The sequence below is a fragment of the Mytilus galloprovincialis genome, chromosome 1, assembly GCF_965363235.1.
Source record: "Mytilus galloprovincialis chromosome 1, xbMytGall1.hap1.1, whole genome shotgun sequence".
Taxonomy (NCBI): Eukaryota; Metazoa; Mollusca; class Bivalvia; order Mytilida; family Mytilidae; genus Mytilus; species Mytilus galloprovincialis.
Genome location: NC_134838.1, coordinates 76,815,165 through 76,838,200, shown reverse-complemented (window position 1 = coordinate 76,838,200; position 23,036 = coordinate 76,815,165). Strand labels below are relative to the sequence as shown.

The 23,036-nt window shown below is 31.1% G+C and overlaps 2 protein-coding genes across 3 annotated transcripts in view; one reads left to right on the top strand and one right to left on the bottom strand.

The window, feature by feature from the left end:
- LOC143084830 (uncharacterized) overlaps window positions 1-23,036 on the top strand; it is a 138,752-nt gene that overhangs the window by 70,523 nt on the left and 45,193 nt on the right. The gene's annotated exons all lie outside the window — the stretch shown is intronic.
- LOC143084578 (uncharacterized) lies at window positions 11,682-22,909 on the bottom strand. Of its 2 annotated transcripts, none has more exons than XM_076260827.1 (3): window positions 22,775-22,909; window positions 16,275-16,406; window positions 11,682-14,045 (listed from the first exon to the last, which is right to left on the bottom strand). In XM_076260827.1, exons 2-3 carry the CDS (start codon window positions 16,311-16,313, stop codon window positions 13,776-13,778), a joined length of 309 nt encoding a protein of 102 aa, XP_076116942.1. In that variant the 5' UTR covers window positions 16,314-16,406; window positions 22,775-22,909; the 3' UTR covers window positions 11,682-13,775. The 2 variants fall into 2 exon arrangements, with proteins under 2 accessions (XP_076116942.1, XP_076116944.1); XM_076260829.1 differs by lacking the exon at window positions 22,775-22,909 and adding an exon at window positions 17,652-17,676.

Genomic DNA, 23,036 nt, shown 5'->3' with positions numbered 1-23,036 from the left:
CCAATTAAGTCTTCCTTAACCTTGGACAGTGGTGTAACAGTACAACATAACGTTTATCATTTGGTGATTTAATTAAAATTATATACGGTGTATCAATGCTTTTTTTTTATAACAAAATCCATATAATAAGTTATTGTAAAAGTTATAAGTAAATTTTAGTCAAATTTTATACACATTGTTATTTCTATAAATCATAATTTGTACAAAAAATGTGTACAAAGTCAAAACACAAATTATAATTTGTAAGAAAAATGTGTACAAAGTAAAAAAACAAACTATAATTTGTACAAAAAATGTGTACAAAGTCAAAATACAAACTATAATTTGTACCTTTTTTGTACAAATTATAATTTGTACAAAATTATACATCTAAAATATGTTCACAGACAATGGAATTTATTACAAAAAATAATAATAATGTATACTGGACCCGACTGTTTTTAAATATGTTTATGTGATGTATGTTACTGGAATCCTTCTGCAAATACGTGACCTCCATATTACTAGTGGAAAGACCCCAATAGTGATAATAAGAAGATGTGGTATGTGTGTCAATGAGACAACTCTCCATCCAAATCACAATGTTCAATTTTCTTCAATTCCTACTGAAGATTGGCTGCCAAAATGGTAACATTCCAAATTTCAATAACAGTTAACAGCAAATACAATCTCACAATAACAGATAACAATAAAAATAATAGTCCTATAACAGCTAACAAGGAATGAGACAATAACAGCTAACAGTAAATATATTTTCAGAAAAACAGATAACAAAGAATTAAATTACCCCATAACAACATAACAGTTAAACCCCTTGCCCCCCCTCATTAATGAAAAACGTGTGAATTTAATTGTTTAATTAAAAAGACGTTGAAATGTTGAACTTCGTATTTTGTGCAATTGAAAATTTAAGGACATGATTTATATTCATATAAGATATCAGACGATACCAAGAGAATAATTTGACCACTAGTGCAACACTTACAAGTAGGAAGAACAAAGACGGAAAACAAACAAAAAATAAACAAATTATGCCCCAAAAATTACTTAGTAACTTAAAAATTGTCTCACTCTAACATTTATCTTAAAATAAGTAAAAATTATTTCATTCAACTCCCAGTTTTCAACTTTTTCTACATGTGCAGAAAATAAACAGGGTGTCTTCTATTCCGTCCGCAATTTATGGGAAAACTAAATTTAGAACCATATTGAAATTGAAAGTACACATGTAAGATAAAATATAACATGTCATTTCTTCTTTCACAAATTCCAATTTCGAAGAGATATATAGCGATATCTGTTTTCTTTTATTGTGCCTGTGTGCAGCATTCAAAATTAGAGAATGTAATTTTGAAGTATCAAGTCTCAATTCAAGATTATGAATGAATAGAATATAGAATTACGGGGGAGGGGGAGGGTAGGACCTTTATCGGAACTCCGGGATCAAGTGTTTATAAGCTCGGGATTTCGGAATTGACCCTTTCGGGATTTAATTTATTTCAAATTCGGGACCTCGGGATTTCGTGTTTTTAAGCCCGGGATTTCGGGATCTGGATCCCTCCTTCCCTCCTCCCTCTATTATGGTTAAAGAAAAGAGGTCAGGGAAGTTTTGTGATACTTGTAACTGCAATTTAATATTTAGTGAAATGAGAGGTGAAATGTGTTCCGACTATTACATTTAATTTTTTTTTTAAATTTAACCCAAGTTTACTGCAAGGGGTGTTTAACGACCTCGATGATTATCCATGAGGATCTCGCACTCGGTTAGCTCTAGGTTTTCACCTAGTTCATGATCATACAAGAATTGAGAAGACTGTGGTTTACTAGTCTTATAATATGAGACTTTGGAGTTCATATATTTTACATTCAACGTTTTTCAAGGCTTTTTGGCTATCAATGTTACCCCCCCCCCCCGGCCCCCTTTCCAATTGATTGGATAAAATGAATGGATTGCCGCCCCTATTTCAAACTGAGGTCCTATAAACTGACTGGTATTCGAATTTGTTAAAAGAAATAATTGGTATCTCTGACTCATATTGATTCAATACCGTAATGCGAAAAACAATCATTTGTTTCCGCGAATTCCGAACAGTTAGAAATATATTCCCGAGAAATATATTCCCGAGTTTCAATTTGAGTAACTCGAATAATTCAAGCCCTTTCCGTGTCCGATTTTCTCCCACACGAGAAATGTAGCATTCGTACATCAGCTGAATAATACGACTGAATTATTCGGGTTACAATTTGTGTAAATCCCGAATGCACATAAAAGTAAAGGTCCAGCCCGACTTTCGGAAAAGGACTGTTGTAGATTTCAGATTGATTTCCAGAAATAAAAATCATACAAAAATGTTTCACGCAAATATTCGTCTTCAGACGTGTAAAGTTATACAACGATTACTAGCCGGTCTGGGTCTAGCCGGTCACGTCGCAGTGTTTAGATTTTAACAAAAATAAGGCACCAAGGTCGAAAATAGTTCTAGTTCATAATGAAGAAAATGTCAACCGTTTTCTAGCTTGGCGATCTCCGCATGCACCCGAATATAATAGACAAATACAATACAATAGTACACAAAACGTAACATAAAGAACTAAAGACCGAGCAACATGAACTCCAACAAAACGGTATATATTTCATACAAGTATAGAACTATATGAAGCGTCGTAACTGTTGCAGCGACGTCAATAACGTTTGTCGTTGTTTTTTGTTTTTTTACACGCAAAATTCAACTTTAACAGGATATAGCTTGAAAAGTAGCACGGTTGCTAAGGACTTTCTTTGCACCAATCGATTCCTCAGACATTTTAGAATCGTCTCATAGATTTAAAAAAAAATCGATTGTCTAATATAATAGAAAATCTTGGAAATGTAACAATTCCTGCCGAATTTCACGATTTTCCCTATATATCCTTTGTAATTTTGGTGTATGATGCTGTTAACTTCAACAGCTCGTATCTCAAAAACGAAAACGGTTACCCCCTTTTTTTATTTTATTTTCCGATTTATTTTTGCAAGTAGAATCTACATGTAAAATTTCAAAAAAATCCATTGTGTAGTTTAATTACATACACTTCGCCTTAAATCGTTCGTTATTTTCTTTTTCCTTTCATTTCCTTTGTGAGCATGAAACCTTCATCTACAAAATCATATCATCCTGCTTGCAAATCAATGTTGTATTTTTAAAAACGTTATATTATAAAACGTCACAATATTCGAACGTCAAGCCAAACCATCGCACTTCAGCGAAAGGACCATCGTACTTCGGCGTGGACCATCGCACTTCAGCGTGACCATCGCACTTCAGCGTCCCCATCGCACCTCCGAGTCCTACATATATATTATGTAAAGTTTTCACTGTGAACTTGTTAGAGATCGACCCTGTGCATCCTTAGTTACAGATTGAAAATTATAGTTACTATTTATATTATGTAAAGTTTTCACTGTGAACTTGTTAGAGATCGCCTATGTGCATCCTTAGTTACAGATTGAAAATTATAGTTACTATTTATATTATGTAAAGTTTTCACTGTGAATTTGTTAGAGATCACCCATGTGCATCCTTAGTTACAGATTGAAACTATCGTTACTATTTATATTATGTAAAGTTTTCACTGTGAACTTGTTAGAGATCGCCGATGTGCATCCTTAGTTACAGATTGAAAATTATAGTTACTATTTATATTATGTAAAGTTTTCACTGTGAACTTGTTAGAGACCGCCGATGTGTATCCTTAGTTACAGATTGAAAATTATAGTTACTATTTATATTATGTAAAGTTTTCACTGTGAATTTGTTAGAGATCACCCATGTGCATCCTTAGTTACAGATTGAAACTATCGTTACTATTTATATTATGTAAAGTTTTCACTGTGAACTTGTTAGAGATCGCCCATGTGCATCCTTAGTTACAGATTGAAAATTATAGTTACTATCTATATTATGTAAAGTTTTCACTGTGAACTTGTTAGAGATCGCCTATGTGCATCCTTAGTTACAGATTGAAAATTATAGTTACTATTTATATTATGTAAAGTTTTCACTGTGAACTTGTTAGAGATCGCCCATGTGCATCCTTAGTTACAGATTGAAAATTATAGTTACTATATATATATAATGTAAAGTTTTCACTGTGAACTTGTTAGAGATCGCCCATGTGCATCCTTAGTTACAGTTTGAAAATTATCGTTACTATTTATATTATGTAAAGTTTTCACTGTGAACTTGTTAGAGATCGCCGATGTGCATCCTTAGTTACAGATTGAAAATTATAGTTACTATATATATATAATGTAAAGTTTTCACTGTGAACTTGTTAGAGATCGCCGATGTGCATCCTTAGTTACAGATTGAAAATTATAGTTACTATATATATATAATGTAAAGTTTTCACTGTGAACTTGTTAGAGATCACCCATGTGCATCCTTAGTTACAGTTTGAAACTATCGTTTCTTTTTTGGAGTTTCACGATAATATACCATGTAAAGTGTGCGATCTTAATTTGTTAGAGATCCTTAGTCACAGTAGTAAATTCACGATATTATACCATGTAAAGTGTGCACTGTGAATTTGTTAGAGATTCGTAGTTATAGTAGGAGATTCACGATATTATACACCGTAAAGTGTGCACTGTGAATTTGTTAGAGATCCTTATATATAGTAGGAGATTCACAATATTATGCCATGTAAAGTGTGGAGTGTGAATTTGTTAGAGATGTTTTGTACAGTTTGAGATTCACGATTTTATACCATATAAAGTGTCCAAAGAGAATTTGTTAGATATCTTTATCTACAGTTTGAGATTCACGATATTATACGATATCAAGTTTGTACTGTGAATTTGTTAGAGATTCTTAGTTATAGAGGGAGATTCACGAGATCATACCATGTAAAGTGTGCACTGTGAATTTGTAAGGGAACCTTAGTTATTGTACGAGATTTTCGATATTATACCATGTGAAGTGTGCACTATGAACTTGTTAGAGATCTTTATCTACAGTTTGAGATTCTCGATTTTATACCATATAAAGTGTTTACTGTGAATTTGTTAGAGATGCTTTGTTATAGTAGGAGATTCGCAGTATTATACCATGTAAAGTGTGAACTGTGAATTTGTTAGAGATCCTAAATTATAGTTGGAGATTTACGATATTATACCATGTTGAATATGCATTATGAATTAGTTAAAAAATCTTCATCTTCAGTTTGAGAGTCACAATAGTATACCATATAAAGTGTGCTCTGTGAATTTGTTAAAAAATCTTTATATACAGTTTGAGATTCACGATGTTATATCATGTAAAGTGTGCACTGTAAATTTGTTAGAGATCTTCATTTACAGTTTGAGATTCACGATATTACACCATATAAATCGTGCACTTTGAATTTGTCAGAGATCCTTATCTACGGTTTGAGATTCACGATGTTATACCATGTAAAGTGTGCACTGTGAATTTGTTAAAGATCCTTATCTACAGTTTGAGATTCACGAAATTATATCATGTAAAGTGTGCAATGTGAATTTGTTAGAGATCATTTTCTCTATTGAGATTCACGATATTATACCACGTAAAGTGTGCACTGTGACCTTGTTAGAGATCTTCATCTACAGTTTGAGATTCAAGATTTTAAACCATATAAAGTGTGCACGGTGAATTTGTTAGAGATCCTTATCTACAGTTTGAGATTCACGATATTATACAATGTAAAGTGTGCACTTTGAATTTGTTAGATATCCGTAGTTATAGAAGGAGATTCACGATATTATACCACGTAAAGTGTGCAATGTGAATTTGTTGAGATTTTTATTTACAGTTTGAGATTCACGATATTATACAATATAAAGTGTGCACTGTGAATTTGTTAGAGATCTTTATCTACGGTTTGAGATTCACGATTTTATACCATGTAAAGTGTACACTGTGAATTTGTTATAGATCCGTAGTTATAGAAGGAGATTCACGATATTATACCATATAATGTGTGCACTATGAATGTGTTAGAGATCCTTAGTTATAGAAGGAGATTCACGATATTATACCATATACAGTGAGCAATGTGAATTTGTTAGAGATCTTCATCTACAGTTTCAGATTCACAATATTATACCATATACAGTGTGCTCTGTGAATTTGTTAGAGATCTTTATCTACAGTTTGAGACTCACGATAGTATACCATGTAAAGTGTGCACTGTGAATTTGTTAGAGAGCCTTAGTTATAGAAGAATATTCGTGATATCATACCACGTAAAGTGTGCAATGTGAATTTGTTAGAGATCTTTATCTACAGTTTGAGATTCTCGATAATATACCATGTAAAGTTTGCACTGTGAATTTGTTAAAGATCCGTAGTTATAGAAGTAGATTCACGATATTATACCATATAAAGTGTCCAATGTGAATTGGTTAGAGATCTTTATCTACAGTTTGAGATTCACGATATTATACAATATAAAGTGTGCACTGTGAATTTGTTAGAGATCCGTAGTTATAGGAGTAGATTCACGATATTATCCCATATAAAGTGTCAAATGTGAATTTGTTAGAGATCTTTATCTACAGTTTGAGATTCACGGTATTATACAATATAAAGTTTACACTGTGAATTTGTTAGAGATCTTTATTTACAGTTTTAGATTCTCGATCTTATACCATGTAAAGTTTGCACTGTGAATTTGTTAGAGATCCGTAGTTATAGAAGTAGATTCACGATATTATACCATATAAAGTGTCCAATGTGAATTTGTTAGAGATCTTTATCTACAGTTTCAGATTCACGATGTTATACCATATAATGTGTGCACCATGAATGTGTTAGAGATCCTTAGTTATAGAAGGAGATTCACGATATTATACCATATACAGTGAGCAATGTGAATTTGTTAGATATCTTCATGTACAGTTTCAGATTCACAATGTTATACCATATACAGTGTGCTCTGTGAATTTGTTAGAGATCTTTATCTACAGTTTGAGACTCACGATAGTATACCATGTAAAGTGTGCACTGTGAATTTGTTAGAGAGCCTTAGTTATAGAAGAATATTCGTGATATCATACCACGTAAAGTGTGCAATGTGAATTTGTTAGAGATCTTTATCTACAGTTTGAGATTCTCGATAATATACCATGTAAAGTTTGCACTGTGAATTTGTTAAAGATCCGTAGTTATAGAAGTAGATTCACGATATTATACCATATAAAGTGTCCAATGTGAATTGGTTAGAGATCTTTATCTACAGTTTGAGATTCACGATATTATACAATATAAAGTGTGCACTGTGAATTTGTTAGAGATCCGTAGTTATAGGAGTAGATTCACGATATTATACCATATAAAGTGTCAAATGTGAATTTGTTAGAGATCTTTATCTACAGTTTGAGATTCACGATATTATACAATATAAAGTTTGCACTGTGAATTTGTTAGAGATCTTTATCTACAGTTTGAGATTCTCGATATTATACCATGTAAAGTTTGCACTGTGAATTTGTTAGAGATCCGTAGTTATAGAAGTAGATTCACGATATTATACCATATAAAGTGTCCAATGTGAATTTGTTAGAGATCTTTATCTACAGTTTCAGATTCACGATTTTATACCATATAAAGTGTGCAATGTGAATTTGTTAGAGATCTTTATCTACAGTTTGAGATTCTCGATATTATACCATGTAAAGTTTTCACTGTGAATTTGTTAGAGATTCGTAGTTATAGAAGGAGATTCATGATGTTATACAACGTAAAGTGTGCAATGTGAATTTACCATAGCAAGTGTGCTCTGTGAATTTGTTAGAGATCCTTATCTACAGTTTGTGATTCACGATACATTTTTACTATATCGTGTTAAGTGTGCAATGTGAATTTGTTAGAGATCTTTATCTACAATACTCAGTCCGGCAGTGGGCGGAGCTTTAAAGCGATATCTGTATAGTATACAGATACAGCATATCGATATCTGTGGGGCTGTATCTGTATAGTAGAGCACCTATTTGCAGGATAAGGTAAGGTAAACTATCCTCCTTTCGAAAAAGCCCACTCCTATAGACAGATACATTGGCTATCTGTCAGTCAGACTAGTTTTTGTCGACCCTGCAACTTTTGTTGCAGAAAGCTCGACATAGGGATAGTGATCCTGCAGCGGCGGCGGCGTTAGCTCACTTCTTTAAAGCTTTATATTTTAGAAGATGGAAGACCTGGATGCTTCATACTTTGTATATAGATGCTTCATGTTACGAAGTTTCCGTCAGTCACATGTCCAATGTCCTTGACCTCATTTTCATGGTTCAGTGACCACTTGAAAAAAAAGTTCAAATTTTTTGTAATGTTGAATTCTCTCTTATTATAAGTAATAGGATAACTATATTTTATATGTGCGTACCTTGCAAGGTCCTCGTGTCTGTCAGATAATTTTCACTTGACCTCGACCTCATTTCATGGATCAGTGAACAAGGTTAAGTTTTGGTGGTCAAGTCCATATCTCAGATACTATAAGCAATAGGGCTAGTATATTCGTTGTATGGAAGGACTGTAAGGTGTACATGTCCAACTGGCAGGTGTCATCTGACCTTGACCTCATTTTCATGGTTCAGTGGTTATAGTTTTGTGTTTTGGTCTATTTTTCTCATACTTTATGCAATAGGTCTACTATATTTGTTGTATGGAATGATTGTAAGGTGTACATGTCCAGCGGGCAGATGTCATGAGACCTTGGCCTCATTTTCATGGTTGAGTGGTCAAAGTTAAGGTTTTGAGTTTCGGTCTTTTTATCTAATACTGTATGCCATAGGTTAACTATATATTTGGTGTATGGAAATATTTTATGATCTTTATGTCAGGTTTTATTTGACCGTGACCTCATTTTCACGGTTCATTGCACAGTGTTAAGTTTTTGTGTTTTGGTCTATTTTTCTTAAACTATAAGTAATGGGTCAACTATATATGTTGTATAGAAGCATTGTTAGCTGTACATGTCTGCCTGGCATGGTTCATCTGACCTTGACCTCATTTTCAAGGTTCATTGGTCTTTGTTTAGTTATCTTGGTTAATGTTAAGTTTATGTGACAGTTGTAATAAAGCTTAGCTTTATACTTAGGACTATCAACATAATATCAATGATTAGTATAGAAGGCGAGATATTTCATCATGTGCACTCTTGTTTTATCCATCTGATGAGTTGAACCTTTTTCAACTGATTTTTTATAGTTCGTTGTACTGTTATACCACTGCCCCGGTCAGGTTATGAGAGTTTTGGGATCCCGCTAACATGTTTAACCCCGCCACATTATGTAAGTAAGGGCCTGTTCTAAGTCAGGGGCCTGTACTTCGGTGGTTGTCGTTTGTTTATTTGTTACATATTTGTTTTTCGTTTATTTTTTATTCATCAATGAGGCCGTTAGTTTTCTCGTTTGAATTGTTTTACATTGTCATTTCGGGGCCTTTTATAGCTGACTATGTCGTATGGGCTTTGCTCATTGTTGAAGGCCGTATGGTGACCTATAGTTGTTAAATTTTGTGTCATTTTTGGTCTCTTGTGGAGAGTTGTCTTGTTGGTAATTATACACAACTTCTTTTTTTTATATTCTATAAAGGAGGGTTGTTTTCCTAATCTATAATGACTTCACGGTTCAGCTAGCAAGCAAGCTAACAAAATATATTACCTTTACCTACCCACTCAATGCAATAGGCTGCTAAGACTTTATAAAATACGAGGTTTATCTGTTTCTCGTACAGAGCAAAAGTGTATTTTAGTAAACATTGAAAACGAAAACAAATAAATGGACTTTGAAAGAAGCAATCACATAACTCTCACAGTGAGAATCAATAGAAACCAAAAAGAAAATAAAATTAAAACCAAATTCTTTGTACAAAACTTATAAAAGACTTGACAGTCACGAATACATGAGGTTTTGTTAAATGTTTGTAAATGCGCTTATCTGTTTGGTAAAGCAATCGGCCATCGTCTGTTCGAAACAGATTTTAGTGAGCAATCCTAAATCCTAATTTTACAAAAGACAACGTATGAAGAGCAATTAAGTGTAATCTTACTGCAGACATGTATGATGAACTTTCCGGTATACAATCAACCCTCACGTCATGCACCCAGAGTATGGTGAATTTTTTGGTGAGCAATGTCTTCATCTTACTTGGGACAATTCGTGTTGCTTTTTCGTGAGAAATCACCACCAGTATTACTAAGGATGGTGAATGGCGAGTTGTTTGGTGAGCAATGTATCCTCATCTTCAATGACAATATATTATAGTATTCACCAACAATCTTTCCAAAGGCAGTGTTTGTTGAAATATATAACTTCATCTCACCTACAAAGGGTAGTTGTTAGTGAACTGTTTGGGGAGCAATCTATCCTAGTCTTACCAAAGACAGTGTATGGTGAATTATTTGGTGAGCAATCTATCGTCTTCTTTATACCAATTACTGTGTATGGTGAAGATGAGCAATTGACCATTAGCTTACCAAGAACAGTGTGTGGTGAGCAATCACTTATCATCATACCAACTTTGAAGGACAGTGTACTATGGTGAATTGTTTATAAAGCAATCCTGACCTTACTTAGATGGTGTGTGATTCTTATCACAGCATCATATTGGTAGCAATTTACCCAATTTCTAAAGGTGATTTGTTTGGTAAGCCATCAATCTTACTCTTACTAAGATTGGTGTGTGATGAGCTATTAACCTCATTTTGCACCAATTTATTATACAAACAGTATGAGCTGATGGTAAATTGCTTGGTAAGCAATCTTTGAATTCTCATCTTAAAAAGTATGGAGAGCTAATGACCTGATAAGGATTAAAATATACTCTACTTTTTGCTCTAAAATCCTACACTAGATGTTTCGTTAAGATATATATGTTGGTGGGTCAGTGGATGAAATGGTTTTTTTTCTGACTTTTTCTGCATATTCTAATTAATGATATTTCAAAATGACAACAAAGCTGATTTCTTCATTAGACCTATCAAGGAATAACTCGAAAAAGAAATTAGGTTTTTGGGAAAGACTAATTTAACTATATATAGAATAAAACATTGGTTTTTTCTGTTTGAAATTTGAATGGTATTACATTATTATTTTTTTAGGCCCATTATAGCTTACTGTTCGATGTAAGCCAAGGCTCCATGTTGAAAGCCATACTTTGAGCTATAATGGTTTACTTTTTACAAAGTGTGACTTGGATGGAGAGTTGTTGCATTGGCACTCATACCACATCTTCTTATATCTTAGGAAAAGATTCTCATCTCAGCTTTGTTAAAAGTAACTCACTTATTAATTGAAAGCCACATTTTTTTCATATTTTTATTTGGCAATAAATAGTTTCTACTATTTGTTATTCACGGATATCACATGAGATGTAACAATAAGATGTATAAAAAATATTTTCTTTTACATCATATAAATATCTAGTAAAGAACACTTGTAATATTTCCCTGCTCCAAAAATAATTAATTAACAAATAAACAATCATGGGCAGGAAAAACAATCTTGCTAACTTTTCAATAAAGCACTATTTGGACTTCCATTGATCCCTTTTTTCACCATTCTTACACCTTCACAGAATACTGCTGAGAAAAACCAGTATTTCTATGTTAAGTTTTTAATATTGCCTTTGACAAAAGCAAAAATGATATAGTTTGTATTCTAAAAAAAATTGTATTTTTCCCCTAAATTTGAAATAAATATGTAATAACTGTCTTTCCTGTCCATGAATTGGCACACAGAGAACTAGTAATCACAAAACAAATGGATTTAAATATGACAAAGAATTAAACTCCAAAATGGAACTTTTTTAAAACAGAACACCTAAATGTAATGAAAATAAAATGTTACAGAAGTTTACATATTTTTCTATTCACACCATATCTTATATTAATCAAAAGAAAACAAAAATACAAAATGTATATAATATGTAATATAAATGGTTTCGAGAGTTTACATGTGGTTGCCCTAACAAACTATGCAGCATTTTAAAATAACTAAGTGTTACCGTGTAAAACCTAAAATCAACACCTAGAGATCACATTTAAAGGACACTTCTGTATAAAATATTATTGATTTCAATTTGGCATATGTGAAATGCTGTGTAAATTAATAATTTGTCAATATCAAAGGCTTTTAAATGATATTCTTTGGCGAACAGATTTCTTAATAGTCAGAACTTCAATGTTGTATAGTATAAACTTATTCTCAAAGTGTTGAAATATTCTCAGTGCAAATAACTTTAATTTAAACAAAAGTGAAGTCAAAATTTAGTATTTTCATTTGATTTTTACTTCAAAGGATCAACATGCCCATTGAAATAAAATATCATCAAAAGGGAGATAATTCAAACATCATAGTGATGTAATATTTTCAGTGCAAATAACTTTAATTTAAACACAAGTGAAGTCAAAATTTAGTATTTTCATTTGATTTTTACTTCAAAGGATCAACATGCCCATTGAAATAAAATATCATAAAAAGGGAGATAATTCAAACATCACAGTTTTAGCTTTGTTGTAGCAATACTTACATTCTTCAAACATTCATTAAATTAAATCGGAAATAATCAATTAATAAATATTTAAAATATTTGGAAAGATATATACGAAAAAATTTCAAAAGAAACATAAATCAAACATGACTAAAGAGACACCCCTCATAATTTCAAATTGAGTTAAATTTCATTTCAAATTTGAACTTATTAAAAATCAATCAAACAACATATCAACTAGAACAAAAGGCAAGATAATATTTGAGCTATATAATACTACAGTATTAATTACTTATTAACAAAACAATTCTTTTAAAAGACTAAAGACAGTGTAAAACAAAACTTAAAAGGTAGAAAAGAAGATTTCACATTTCAAAAGGCCATTTAAGTAAATTGTTTCGTTGTTTTCAACTCTGCAGGCACAATATTATTATTTTTTTATCAAATATAACTTGTTCATGTTTCATACAAAGGTGCATAATTTTTATTAATTGTGTATTTAAATTGAGTGTTATTGTTTTAGTGTATTAACAATGTTTGTTTATTAAATACATGTACGGAATCTCCATTAACTATGCATCTAATTTCTCAAGTTAAACTTTAAAAAAAAAGAAACATTTCATGTATGATGTCACTGGTAATCTGAAACTTTGGACACTTATGTCTTTATTTTGCAGGAACATGTAGAATCTACATATTTTATGCCCTTGTCATACTAATTATGCATACAAAACTATCTTTTATCTAGCATAAAATGATTTGGCATATAGAATATATTTTCAAACTTTGATATTAGTATTAACTGCAATGATAAATTCTTGTTAAAAACTCTCCTATGACTAGATTCTAATATTTGTTGTTTTCTAATTTTGAGATTTAGCATGAGATTCACAAATATAAATCAGTCAAACAACCATATTCTGAATGAGAACACATACACGCACAATCTATTATAAAACATACCAACACATTCATTTAAACATAACAAATTTTGTAAATAAATATGAACGTCTACAAAAAACTATAACAATAATGGCAGGCAAAATGCTATGACTGAATTTGGCATTATAGATGACATTGTGTAGTTATAGTACCCATTACCTATTCAGCCGTGGTAAACATCCAAGACAAAAATAGCACAGACATTCAACATGTTCAATCACATATACATATTCATTAAACAGTCATTTAAAGCTCTAATAACATAATGTTGCATTTTCTTGAGAGAAAAAAATTGTGGCACTATTTATTGACTTGTGGTCAGGAAGCCTGAATTCCAATTCTTCACTTCTTTTTCTTTTTTCCTTTTTTTCCTTTTTTACCCTTTGGTGCCTCAGGCCAACCAAAGCCGCGTTTTTCTAATGCATCTGGTGCATCATGTGCAATAAAATATAAATTCTCCATAGCAGGTCCACTCATTATATCTGGGGGTCCTTCTTTTTCACTCTTTCCTGATTTGGCTGAGGCTCGTGCTGATTTTTTGCCACTTTTCTTTCCAGACTTTTTACCTGATTTTTTACCCGATTTTTTTCCACCACCCTTTTTCTTCCCCGGCTGAAACAAAAAAAGGTATTTGATTGAAGTATAACAAAGTTTTCTCACTTTTTGACAAATAAAGCTGCATTTGCAATTTTTAAAAAACTAAAACAAGTCACTAAGCAGGTTGAATTACCCGTTATTGCATAGTGTTTAACATTAAAGTATAGAACCACTAATTCAGGGCCGGTTGGAAAGAGCATACAAGAAAGTAGTACATATTTGAAACAAAATAGTTCCTACGCATAGCTATACCATTGTCATTTAGTGGGAATATTTGGGTAGTTTTAGTATCAAATGAAAGCTTGGGGACTTGGGATCACTGTAGAACCCTTGTTGAAAGTTTTACTTGAATAATAAAGAAGTATAGAAAATTCTAATAGGAGGGCCAAGGTTGGGCGGTAAATACCACCCCCGGTATTTACCAGTGGTATTTACCGGTATTTACCGCCCCGGACAATACTCCCAAAGTGGTCAATACTGGCAAATACTGGTCAATTGAAATTTTCATGGTTGTTTTTACAATTAATTGAAGTAAAAACTTGATAAAAAGTTAAATATACTTTAACTTTAATTTTTATGCATGTGTCAGCTTATAAAATTAATGAATTTGATATGTTTTATTCATTTATAACACTTATTCATACTGATTTAAAATTTAATTATTATGAATTATGATATTGTATACTTAAGACATATATAAAATTTACATATTATTTCAACATTTATAAATCAATATAGATATCATGTATATTTTTTATTCAAAATATATGACTTTACAGGTAATTAAAATTAAAGGTAAATAAAACTACAGGTAAATGATGTTACATGGGTCTTTTTACATATCACCTGACATTGCTAGGTGTGAAAAATTAATTACTAAAACAACAGCCCCCAATAAAAGTTGACAGTACATGGGTTGAAAGTAATAAAAGTGATATTTGAAGACTCCCTTAAATAATAAATTATTTCCTGTCTATTTAACTGTGACAAAACCTTCTTCATGCTGGAAATGGAAATTTTGAAACAGGGACAAAAAGTTTTTATCTTTTACTACACATTAATCAATATAGATCACTGTTTGAATTTACAATAGAAATAGAATTGAAAGCATTAAAAATGATTTGAACACTTTCTATATTTAATTATTAAAAGTAATAACAATTGACCAGGTAAAGAATGGTTTATATAGTAATGACCACTCAAAATTACAATCGACCAGTATTTCCCGGTATTTCCCAGTATTTGCCAGTATTTCCCGGTAATTACCGGTATTTACCACTGGCATGGTCAATACTAGTATTGACCGCTTTTTTGCCAACCTTGAGGAGGGCACATTTGGCTTGTTGTTTAGATCAGAAGTTCCTGTTTTTGTACTATCAAACTTCCGGGAACCAGTATGCTTTAATATGCAATTAAAGGTATGTTGATTCTTTCAGTACAAGCCAGGGTAAGGTACAGTTTTGACATGAAATAACTGCCACTTTATTTGAACTTAAGACAAAGTAGCCATAAATGCTTGAAATTGCAAAATTTAACATAGAAAGCAATGGGGCTATGAATTAGTGGTTTTATACCTTAATGGAGATCTAATTGATAAAATGTATGAAATGAGAATCATTCATAATTGTTCATTTCAATTTCATCTAGATACAACATAACATTCCCTCAGGCCTAATATAAAATCATTCCTTCCATAGAAATTAAAAAAAGGTTTGCAAAATTTTCCTTGAAATTGAGTGTTATAAAATTTGTGAAAATTGCTTGATAGCAACAGGTGAACATAGCCAAGCCCAAACCAAATATAAATGCATTTCTTTCTATAGAAGCCAAAAAATCTTTGACAAAAGTTTTTATCCAAGGTGTTTTGAACAGGATGATGTCAAGGCAAATGTATGGAGTGAAGCAGTTGCTAGACCTGCTTTCCCTGTTGAGACCAAGGTACAATGTAAATACCAGGTCAATTTTCTAACGGAAGTATAAAATTATTGTCCATTATACATTAGCAAAAATTAAGTAAAATAGCTTATAATTTTTAATTACTCAATTTTCAAATACTGAATTTTCAATAACTGAATTTTCAATTACTCACCAATAAATATACAAATATCAGATCACTACATGCATGACATGTATCTACTAGAGTATATATAGCTTATTTTTTCAATCATACATGTACATGTACCACAATTTTTTTTATATATATATTTAACATTTTGCAGGTATATAAAAAAGACCAATTCTTACCATTGTTCCTTTGACTGCTGTGTCAGACGGGATATGCATTGAACACTTGGTCTGTTGTCAAGACCATCAATTTTACATCTTGGTTTACACAATATCAAATGTCAAAAGCCAATATGGCTACCGTCATATATGCTGAAATGAAAAATAAAATACTAGTTATGCTAAAGATATTATTGAAAGATGAATCAAAATTGAACATACAATAAAATCTATTATCCCATATGCAAGAGTACACAACATATTAATATTTGCCTTCAAAACTAATCTAACCAATTCACAAAAGAACTGTTTTGAAATCAACTTTTTATTTGGAATCAAATAAAATGTGTTTTACCATAGATAGAGGAGACAATTTATTTGCCATCATGCAATTGAAATTAGATTTGTTTTGACGACAGGGTTGCTTATTTCTAACAATGCATATTTATTTCTAGTAATGATCATTGATATTTCTTTGAGAACAGCAAATTGACAACTCAAATCATTCAACAGAAATTAATTAAGGAATTCATTACCAAAATTGAAATATAATTATGTTCCACCAAAAGTCAATATATCCCAGTTGCAAAGAAGATTCAAACAATATTTTTGATTAATCTGGTATCATTAATGTGCATTCTGATAACATGAAACGATCCTCAGTTATTCCTTTCTTTTTGAGCTTGACTCGGATTCCGTTTACACAGTGGGTCTTGTCATCCTTATTGCATTATAAATACAATTGTACTTGTAAATGTATTGAAAATTGATTTGAGGACATAAATTCACATCAGACATGAACTAAAGCCTACAAAATCAGAAGGATACATGTATGAAGCTTTTAATAATAACCATAAATAAGCATCCATTGGTTACCAACCAAACTATATCTTTACAATATCTTAGCAATACTATTGTACACATCCATTTTGACTTTTATAGATCCTATTTTTGTGAAGAAATAAAAGACGTCAGCCTTTCTGTTAAATTTTCCATTAAAATTTGTAAAGTCATATTTCTATCAATCATAAGAGGTTCAACATTTAACAATCAATTTTCAACATCTATAAAAATTTCAATAACCTAGATAAACATGCTACTGATATCGTAAATACCTTTTAACAACCAACCTTAACAATATGATACTATCCTTTAATAACTTGGCTTATGTACAGAGATATTAAATATACATTAAAATCACAGCTTTTAGTTCAAACATGTCAACTTTCAAATTTGTTCGATTATCTATACCAATTAAAAATCATAGCAATTTAAATTAATTTTTAAAGATCAATTTAAATAAAAATTACATGGATGACAATATCAACATCTAATTATAACACAAAAATAACCTCAAGAAGTTTATACATTGTTAAATGATTTTTCACGACCACGTACCTGTTATAATGCTAACACCTTTTCAACAATATGTGACAATGTTAAAGGGCCCATTTTTATACAAAAGACACCAGTCAATATTTTTATCTGCGGTGGGTTAACACAAACGTTGTTTCTAATTTGCTTTAAATGCTAAGTAATGGACTGAAACAAACAGACAAAAGATCTTGATAGGGGAACGTGTTGTTATGAAACGTGTCTTTATGAAAGAAAAAAAAAAATCAAAATATTTGATTTGAAAAAGTATTATACTAAGTTTTCTCGTTTCTGGACAGATTTAAAAAAGTATTTAGTTAAAGAAAAAATGATCCCCTTGGATAAAAAAATTGGATTAAAACATAACAAGTTCATGATAGAAAATAAAGAAACTGCATAAAAGAATTTTCAATAATTCTTTTGGCAGATCACTGTGTGTCTTAAACATTGTATATACATGTATATATTTTGTATAGAGTTAGAAAACCTCATTTGACAACATAATCTAGCTTTGAAATGTCTGATCAATATAATAAATAGTATTATCTTGATTCTTTAATATGCATGTTTGTCACAAAAACATTTTCACATTTGTGGTTTTAAGAAAATAAAATACCAATGCTGACTGGGCTGTAATAATTATATACATTTGTGTACATGAACAAAATGTATTAATGCAAGGCAAGCATGTTATAAGTATCTTCTTTGATAGATTTTTCAATCATGACACAAGTTTAATTAATTTTTGTAATATCAATGAATAATGATTCATCCATTTATTAATTTATTTAAATTCCTTTAATATCTAAAGTACATGTACTATAATTATTTTTTTACTTTACTACTAAATTTTTGTTTTCTCATTGGTGAATATTGAGGAATATTCTTTTGTAAAACATTTTAAATACAACTGGAAAACTTAAATGAGGTTATTTATTTATATCGTGTCTCTAGAGATTGTCAACAATTGTATCAACTTCATCGAAAGTCAGTTATTGTTCAATGGCATGGTCCTAAAAATAATTTCCCCATCTAAGCTTAAAATCCCAGAAAACCATAGTTTCTAATAAAAATTCTGCCTTTTACCTCTGTTATCTTACTGATACTTCTTGATAAAGTGCATGGTACACATTAACAAGCAAGAACCTGCTAAACCACCAATTGTAAAAAATATTGTTTCCCTAGTTTTGATGATAAAAGTCCCATAATTCAAGTCAACTTGCATGAGGCCATGATGAGGGAGTTGGAACCTTACTTTAGAAATTTTTCAGCATGTAATTTTAGAAATGAATGTTATAAATCATGACAGTACAGACATACAGATTTATATAAACTGCTATTTACCTAATCAAAATACTCATCCCCAGCCTGTAATCAACAGAAAAGATAAATAAAACTGATTCACTAATTTGCACATCTTCTTATCATTATAGGCCAAGTTCGGATGGATATCTAGAGTAGATTGAATTGACATGGTCATATATAACACCTGTTATGATTGGATAAAGCTTTTCCGCCATTAACACTCGAGGAACCCTGGTTGAGGCAGGGTTCCTAGAGATCGACTCGATATCCCGGATGTTATGACGTCAATCCAATCAAATTTGAATGTAAACATATTCAGAGTAGGGGCCTTGTACTTCCGGTAATCTAGAGACCTTACTCTTCAAAATTATTTACCGTTCATATGGAACTCTAGTCAGAACTCTAGTTCCATCCGAACTTGGCCAAAGAGTCAGTCAGATGTATAAAGGGAGATAATTCTAATGTAATCCTAACTACTATATAAATTATTGAAACACTATATATAAAATTATCAATCTTGAATTATCCAACTGTGTAGAATACAAATAAATGTAGAACAAAAGCCTGTCAAAATTACAGCAACCCATGGCCACGACTGTATTAAAGTAAAACAGTCAATGTCACACTTGATCTCAAATTTGTCATCAGCAACAACTTAGAAAGCATTGGTAGAATCATTTGTTAACTTATTGAGAAAGGTCATTTCAAATATAAAAGGACCAGAAAGGCAAATAAAAACAAACTTGAAAAAAACAGTCAATATCAAACTTAACCCCAATTTTATCCATCAGTAACAACATATTAAATTTTAAAAACCATTAATTGAAAAAAAGTGCCATTTTCCAATTTATCATGGACAATATTTCCTAAGCTGCAAAAGTTAAATCTGCCGTGACCATATGTCATAGAAGGAAAAATACACAATATAAACAGTGCAGGTGCAGCTTAAGCAACAAGGTATATATAACATGTATAATACTATGAACAATGAAAAAAAACATCCCCTAATTCAGAGGGCAAAATCAAAATGTGCTCTTAGAACCTTGTTATAGCAAGCTTTTGGTTGGATACTGCTGCACAAGAAAATGGAAAAAAGAGAAACACGTAACAATTATTTTCATGATGTCTCAACATTAACTTTATTGAAATCAGCAGCATTTGTGACAGGCCATCATGTATTAAAAATTGTCAGACCATAGGTACTGAATTGTTATTTTTGGCAGACATAATGCTCATAAATCACTCCCCCAATGTACATGTAGCAAGGTGGAATTAACTAAGAGAATCCTAAAAATTGGATTGAAGGAAGACAAAGCAACTGACATTATAGCTGACAATCCATTTGCTTACGTTGTTGAAAAAAAAAGCAATAACCTTCTAGAGCTTTGCAGGTAAATGTAACATCAGATTCAGATAAAACTCCAATATGATATGGTAGATGGATTAACAAGAGTAGGCGATAATACTCTTTCAGTTTTCGTTTTTTTTTGATGATTTTTTTTGCATACATGTACAGTACATGTTAAAAAAAATCCTTTTGAGTAAAAGCCAGAATTTGTATTTTCAACGTACATACATGTACACAGGTACAGATGTACAGTTTCTGCCAAAATGAACACACCAAAATGCAATCACATTAAATTTGCTCCAAAGGGAGATGTTAAATGAATAAAAATATTAGTCAAGCAATATCTACATGTTCATGTATATCATATGGATTGATTTATCTATAAACTTTTTTTTTTCAATAAACACATGGTTGGCCCACTTGTTTTGAGAAATTTTGAATTGTTGCAAAAAAAAAACTATCAAATAGATATGATTTTCATAGAAAAAGATCACAAGCATTTACAATAACTAATGAAAACACTTCAACACTGTTTTCTGGGATTCTGGAGAAAACTCAAATAATGACAAACTTACATGTATTTTTAAACAGAAATTAAATAAACGAATGCAGCCAATGTTTTGTAGATTATGTTTTCAACATGGTTTTTTTTCAATATTTTTTTTTATTTTGAATTTCTAACAACTTTATTGTAAAAGTTGTCAACAAAACACTTTGCCAGTATTCAGTAATTAGATCAATAGTGACAAAATTAAGATGTAGCAGTACACATTGCACTATAGCGTTATTATCACATGACCAGTTAGCGTTATTATTACATGACCAGTTAAATCAAATATTGAGTCATGTACATTGTATGTGCAGATACTTAATAATTAAAAACAATTAAAGACAAGAAAAATAATTGTAATTTTTATTTATATTAACTACATTTCTTTCCTTTTTTTGTTGCTTGATAACATACTTTTTATTTAGTTCTTGTTAAATGTTCAAAATTATCATTTCAGGTAAATGTTCAAAATTATTATTTCAGGTAAATGTTAAAAATTATATATTTCATATATTAAGTCTGACAATGTCTGAAATGTTAAAAATTGTTTATTTCATGTAAAATGTTAAAAATTATTTATTTCCTGTAAAATGTTAAAAATTATTTATTTCTTGTAAAAAGTTTAAAATTATTTAGTTAAACTGATAATACAATTGAAATAAAGTAAACGGCATCTTTAATCATAATTCTTCTAGTAGTCCAAGTTTGTAGAGCCAATTTTAAAATGGGCTCAGTTGAAAGGGTGTCCTTTTACAGACAGCCTCATATGAGGGTAGGGATATTGGGGTACCCGGTCTGGCTTCTTTACTTATGACAGTAAAATATTTGTTATTTCTTAAATTTAAAATAATGTTAACAATAAACATTTTGCTGCATTTGACAATAACTGTTACAATAAAATGAGATTTGATGAATGTCAATTCATGTAATAAGGGGACATAGCCCGCTAAAACAGTAGAAAAATCATTAAAAGAAAAAAAATACAATTTTCAATGTACTAATAAACTCCAAATCGTTAACTTTTTTTCTCACTTTTTAATTTCCCACATTTGCGCAGAAATCTATTTTTTTTCTTTCTTCCAGTCTCGTTTGGCATGAGTTTTTGAGTAAAAGTGACCAACATCATAAACATTACGGTATTTTTGATTCTTTTTTAACATTAAAATATTTGAGGAGGGAAAAAAAATTAATTGATACCTTTTTCAGGTAACACCTGCCTCATATTACATTTGTCACTAACTGAGTAACAGTAGCAAAATTTCTGTCACAAAACAGTTAACTGTATTCCTAAAGGATGCATCCCTCTCACATTGTAAGTTATCTTAAAATATATAAAAGAAGATGTGGTATGATTCATTGATTGCTAATGAGACAGCTCTCCACAAGAGACCAAAATGACACAGAAAATAACAATTATAGGTAACCGTCAGCCTTCAACAATAAGCAAAGCCCATACCGCATAGTCAGCTAAAAAAGGCCCGAAATGACAATGTAAAACAATGCAAACGAGAAAACTAACGGCCTTATAAAAAAAACATAAAAACAAATAAGTAACACATAAACATACAACAACAATTGAATAACTGGCTCCTGACTTGGGACAGACACATACACACATAATGTGGCCGGGTTAAACATGTTAGTGGGTTCCCAACCCTCCCCCTAACCTGGGACAGTGGTACAACAGTACAACATTCAAGAATGTATCGCAACAGAAGCTGGTCATTGGTTTGTGATGCAAGTCTCTCGTCAAAAAAAAAATCATGCATTTCTATAGGTTAGAATACACAAAGATACCTATAAAAAGGTTTATCTTTAAAAGACAGAGTCAGAGACAAGTGCTTGTGGCAAAAAGATGCTTAACAAGAAGTTGTGAGTTTTTTCGATTTATTCTATTTATGACAGCTATTTGGGTGAAATGAACAACTAAATTAGTAAACTTACTCTTCTTGAAATCATTGAAATTATACGATTGAGTGTTTAAATATCATAAAATCTAGAAAACATCGTCAAACTCCCGGTTTATAACCGAGTCATAGTTACCATGAGCAACAATATCCGGTTCCGTTCTAAATAAAATTGTCTTTGAATTAAAAGAAATTATCTGTCACATAAAATACCATTTTGAACCTAAATATGAAAGTCACGTCAGAAAAATATAAAATTTTATTTATGTACAAATTTATATGTTATCTTTGCGACGAGA

What these genes read in the sequence shown, in the direction of transcription:
- LOC143084578 (XM_076260827.1), bottom strand. Translation starts at nt 16,313, where the DNA reads ATGCATATCCCGTCTGACACAGCAGTCAAAGGAACAATG. An exon ending in CAGCAGTCAAAGGAACAATG is followed by an intron (nt 14,046 to 16,274) that starts GTAAGAATTGGT and finishes TTTTTGTTTCAG; the next exon opens with CCGGGGAAGAAAAAGGGTGG.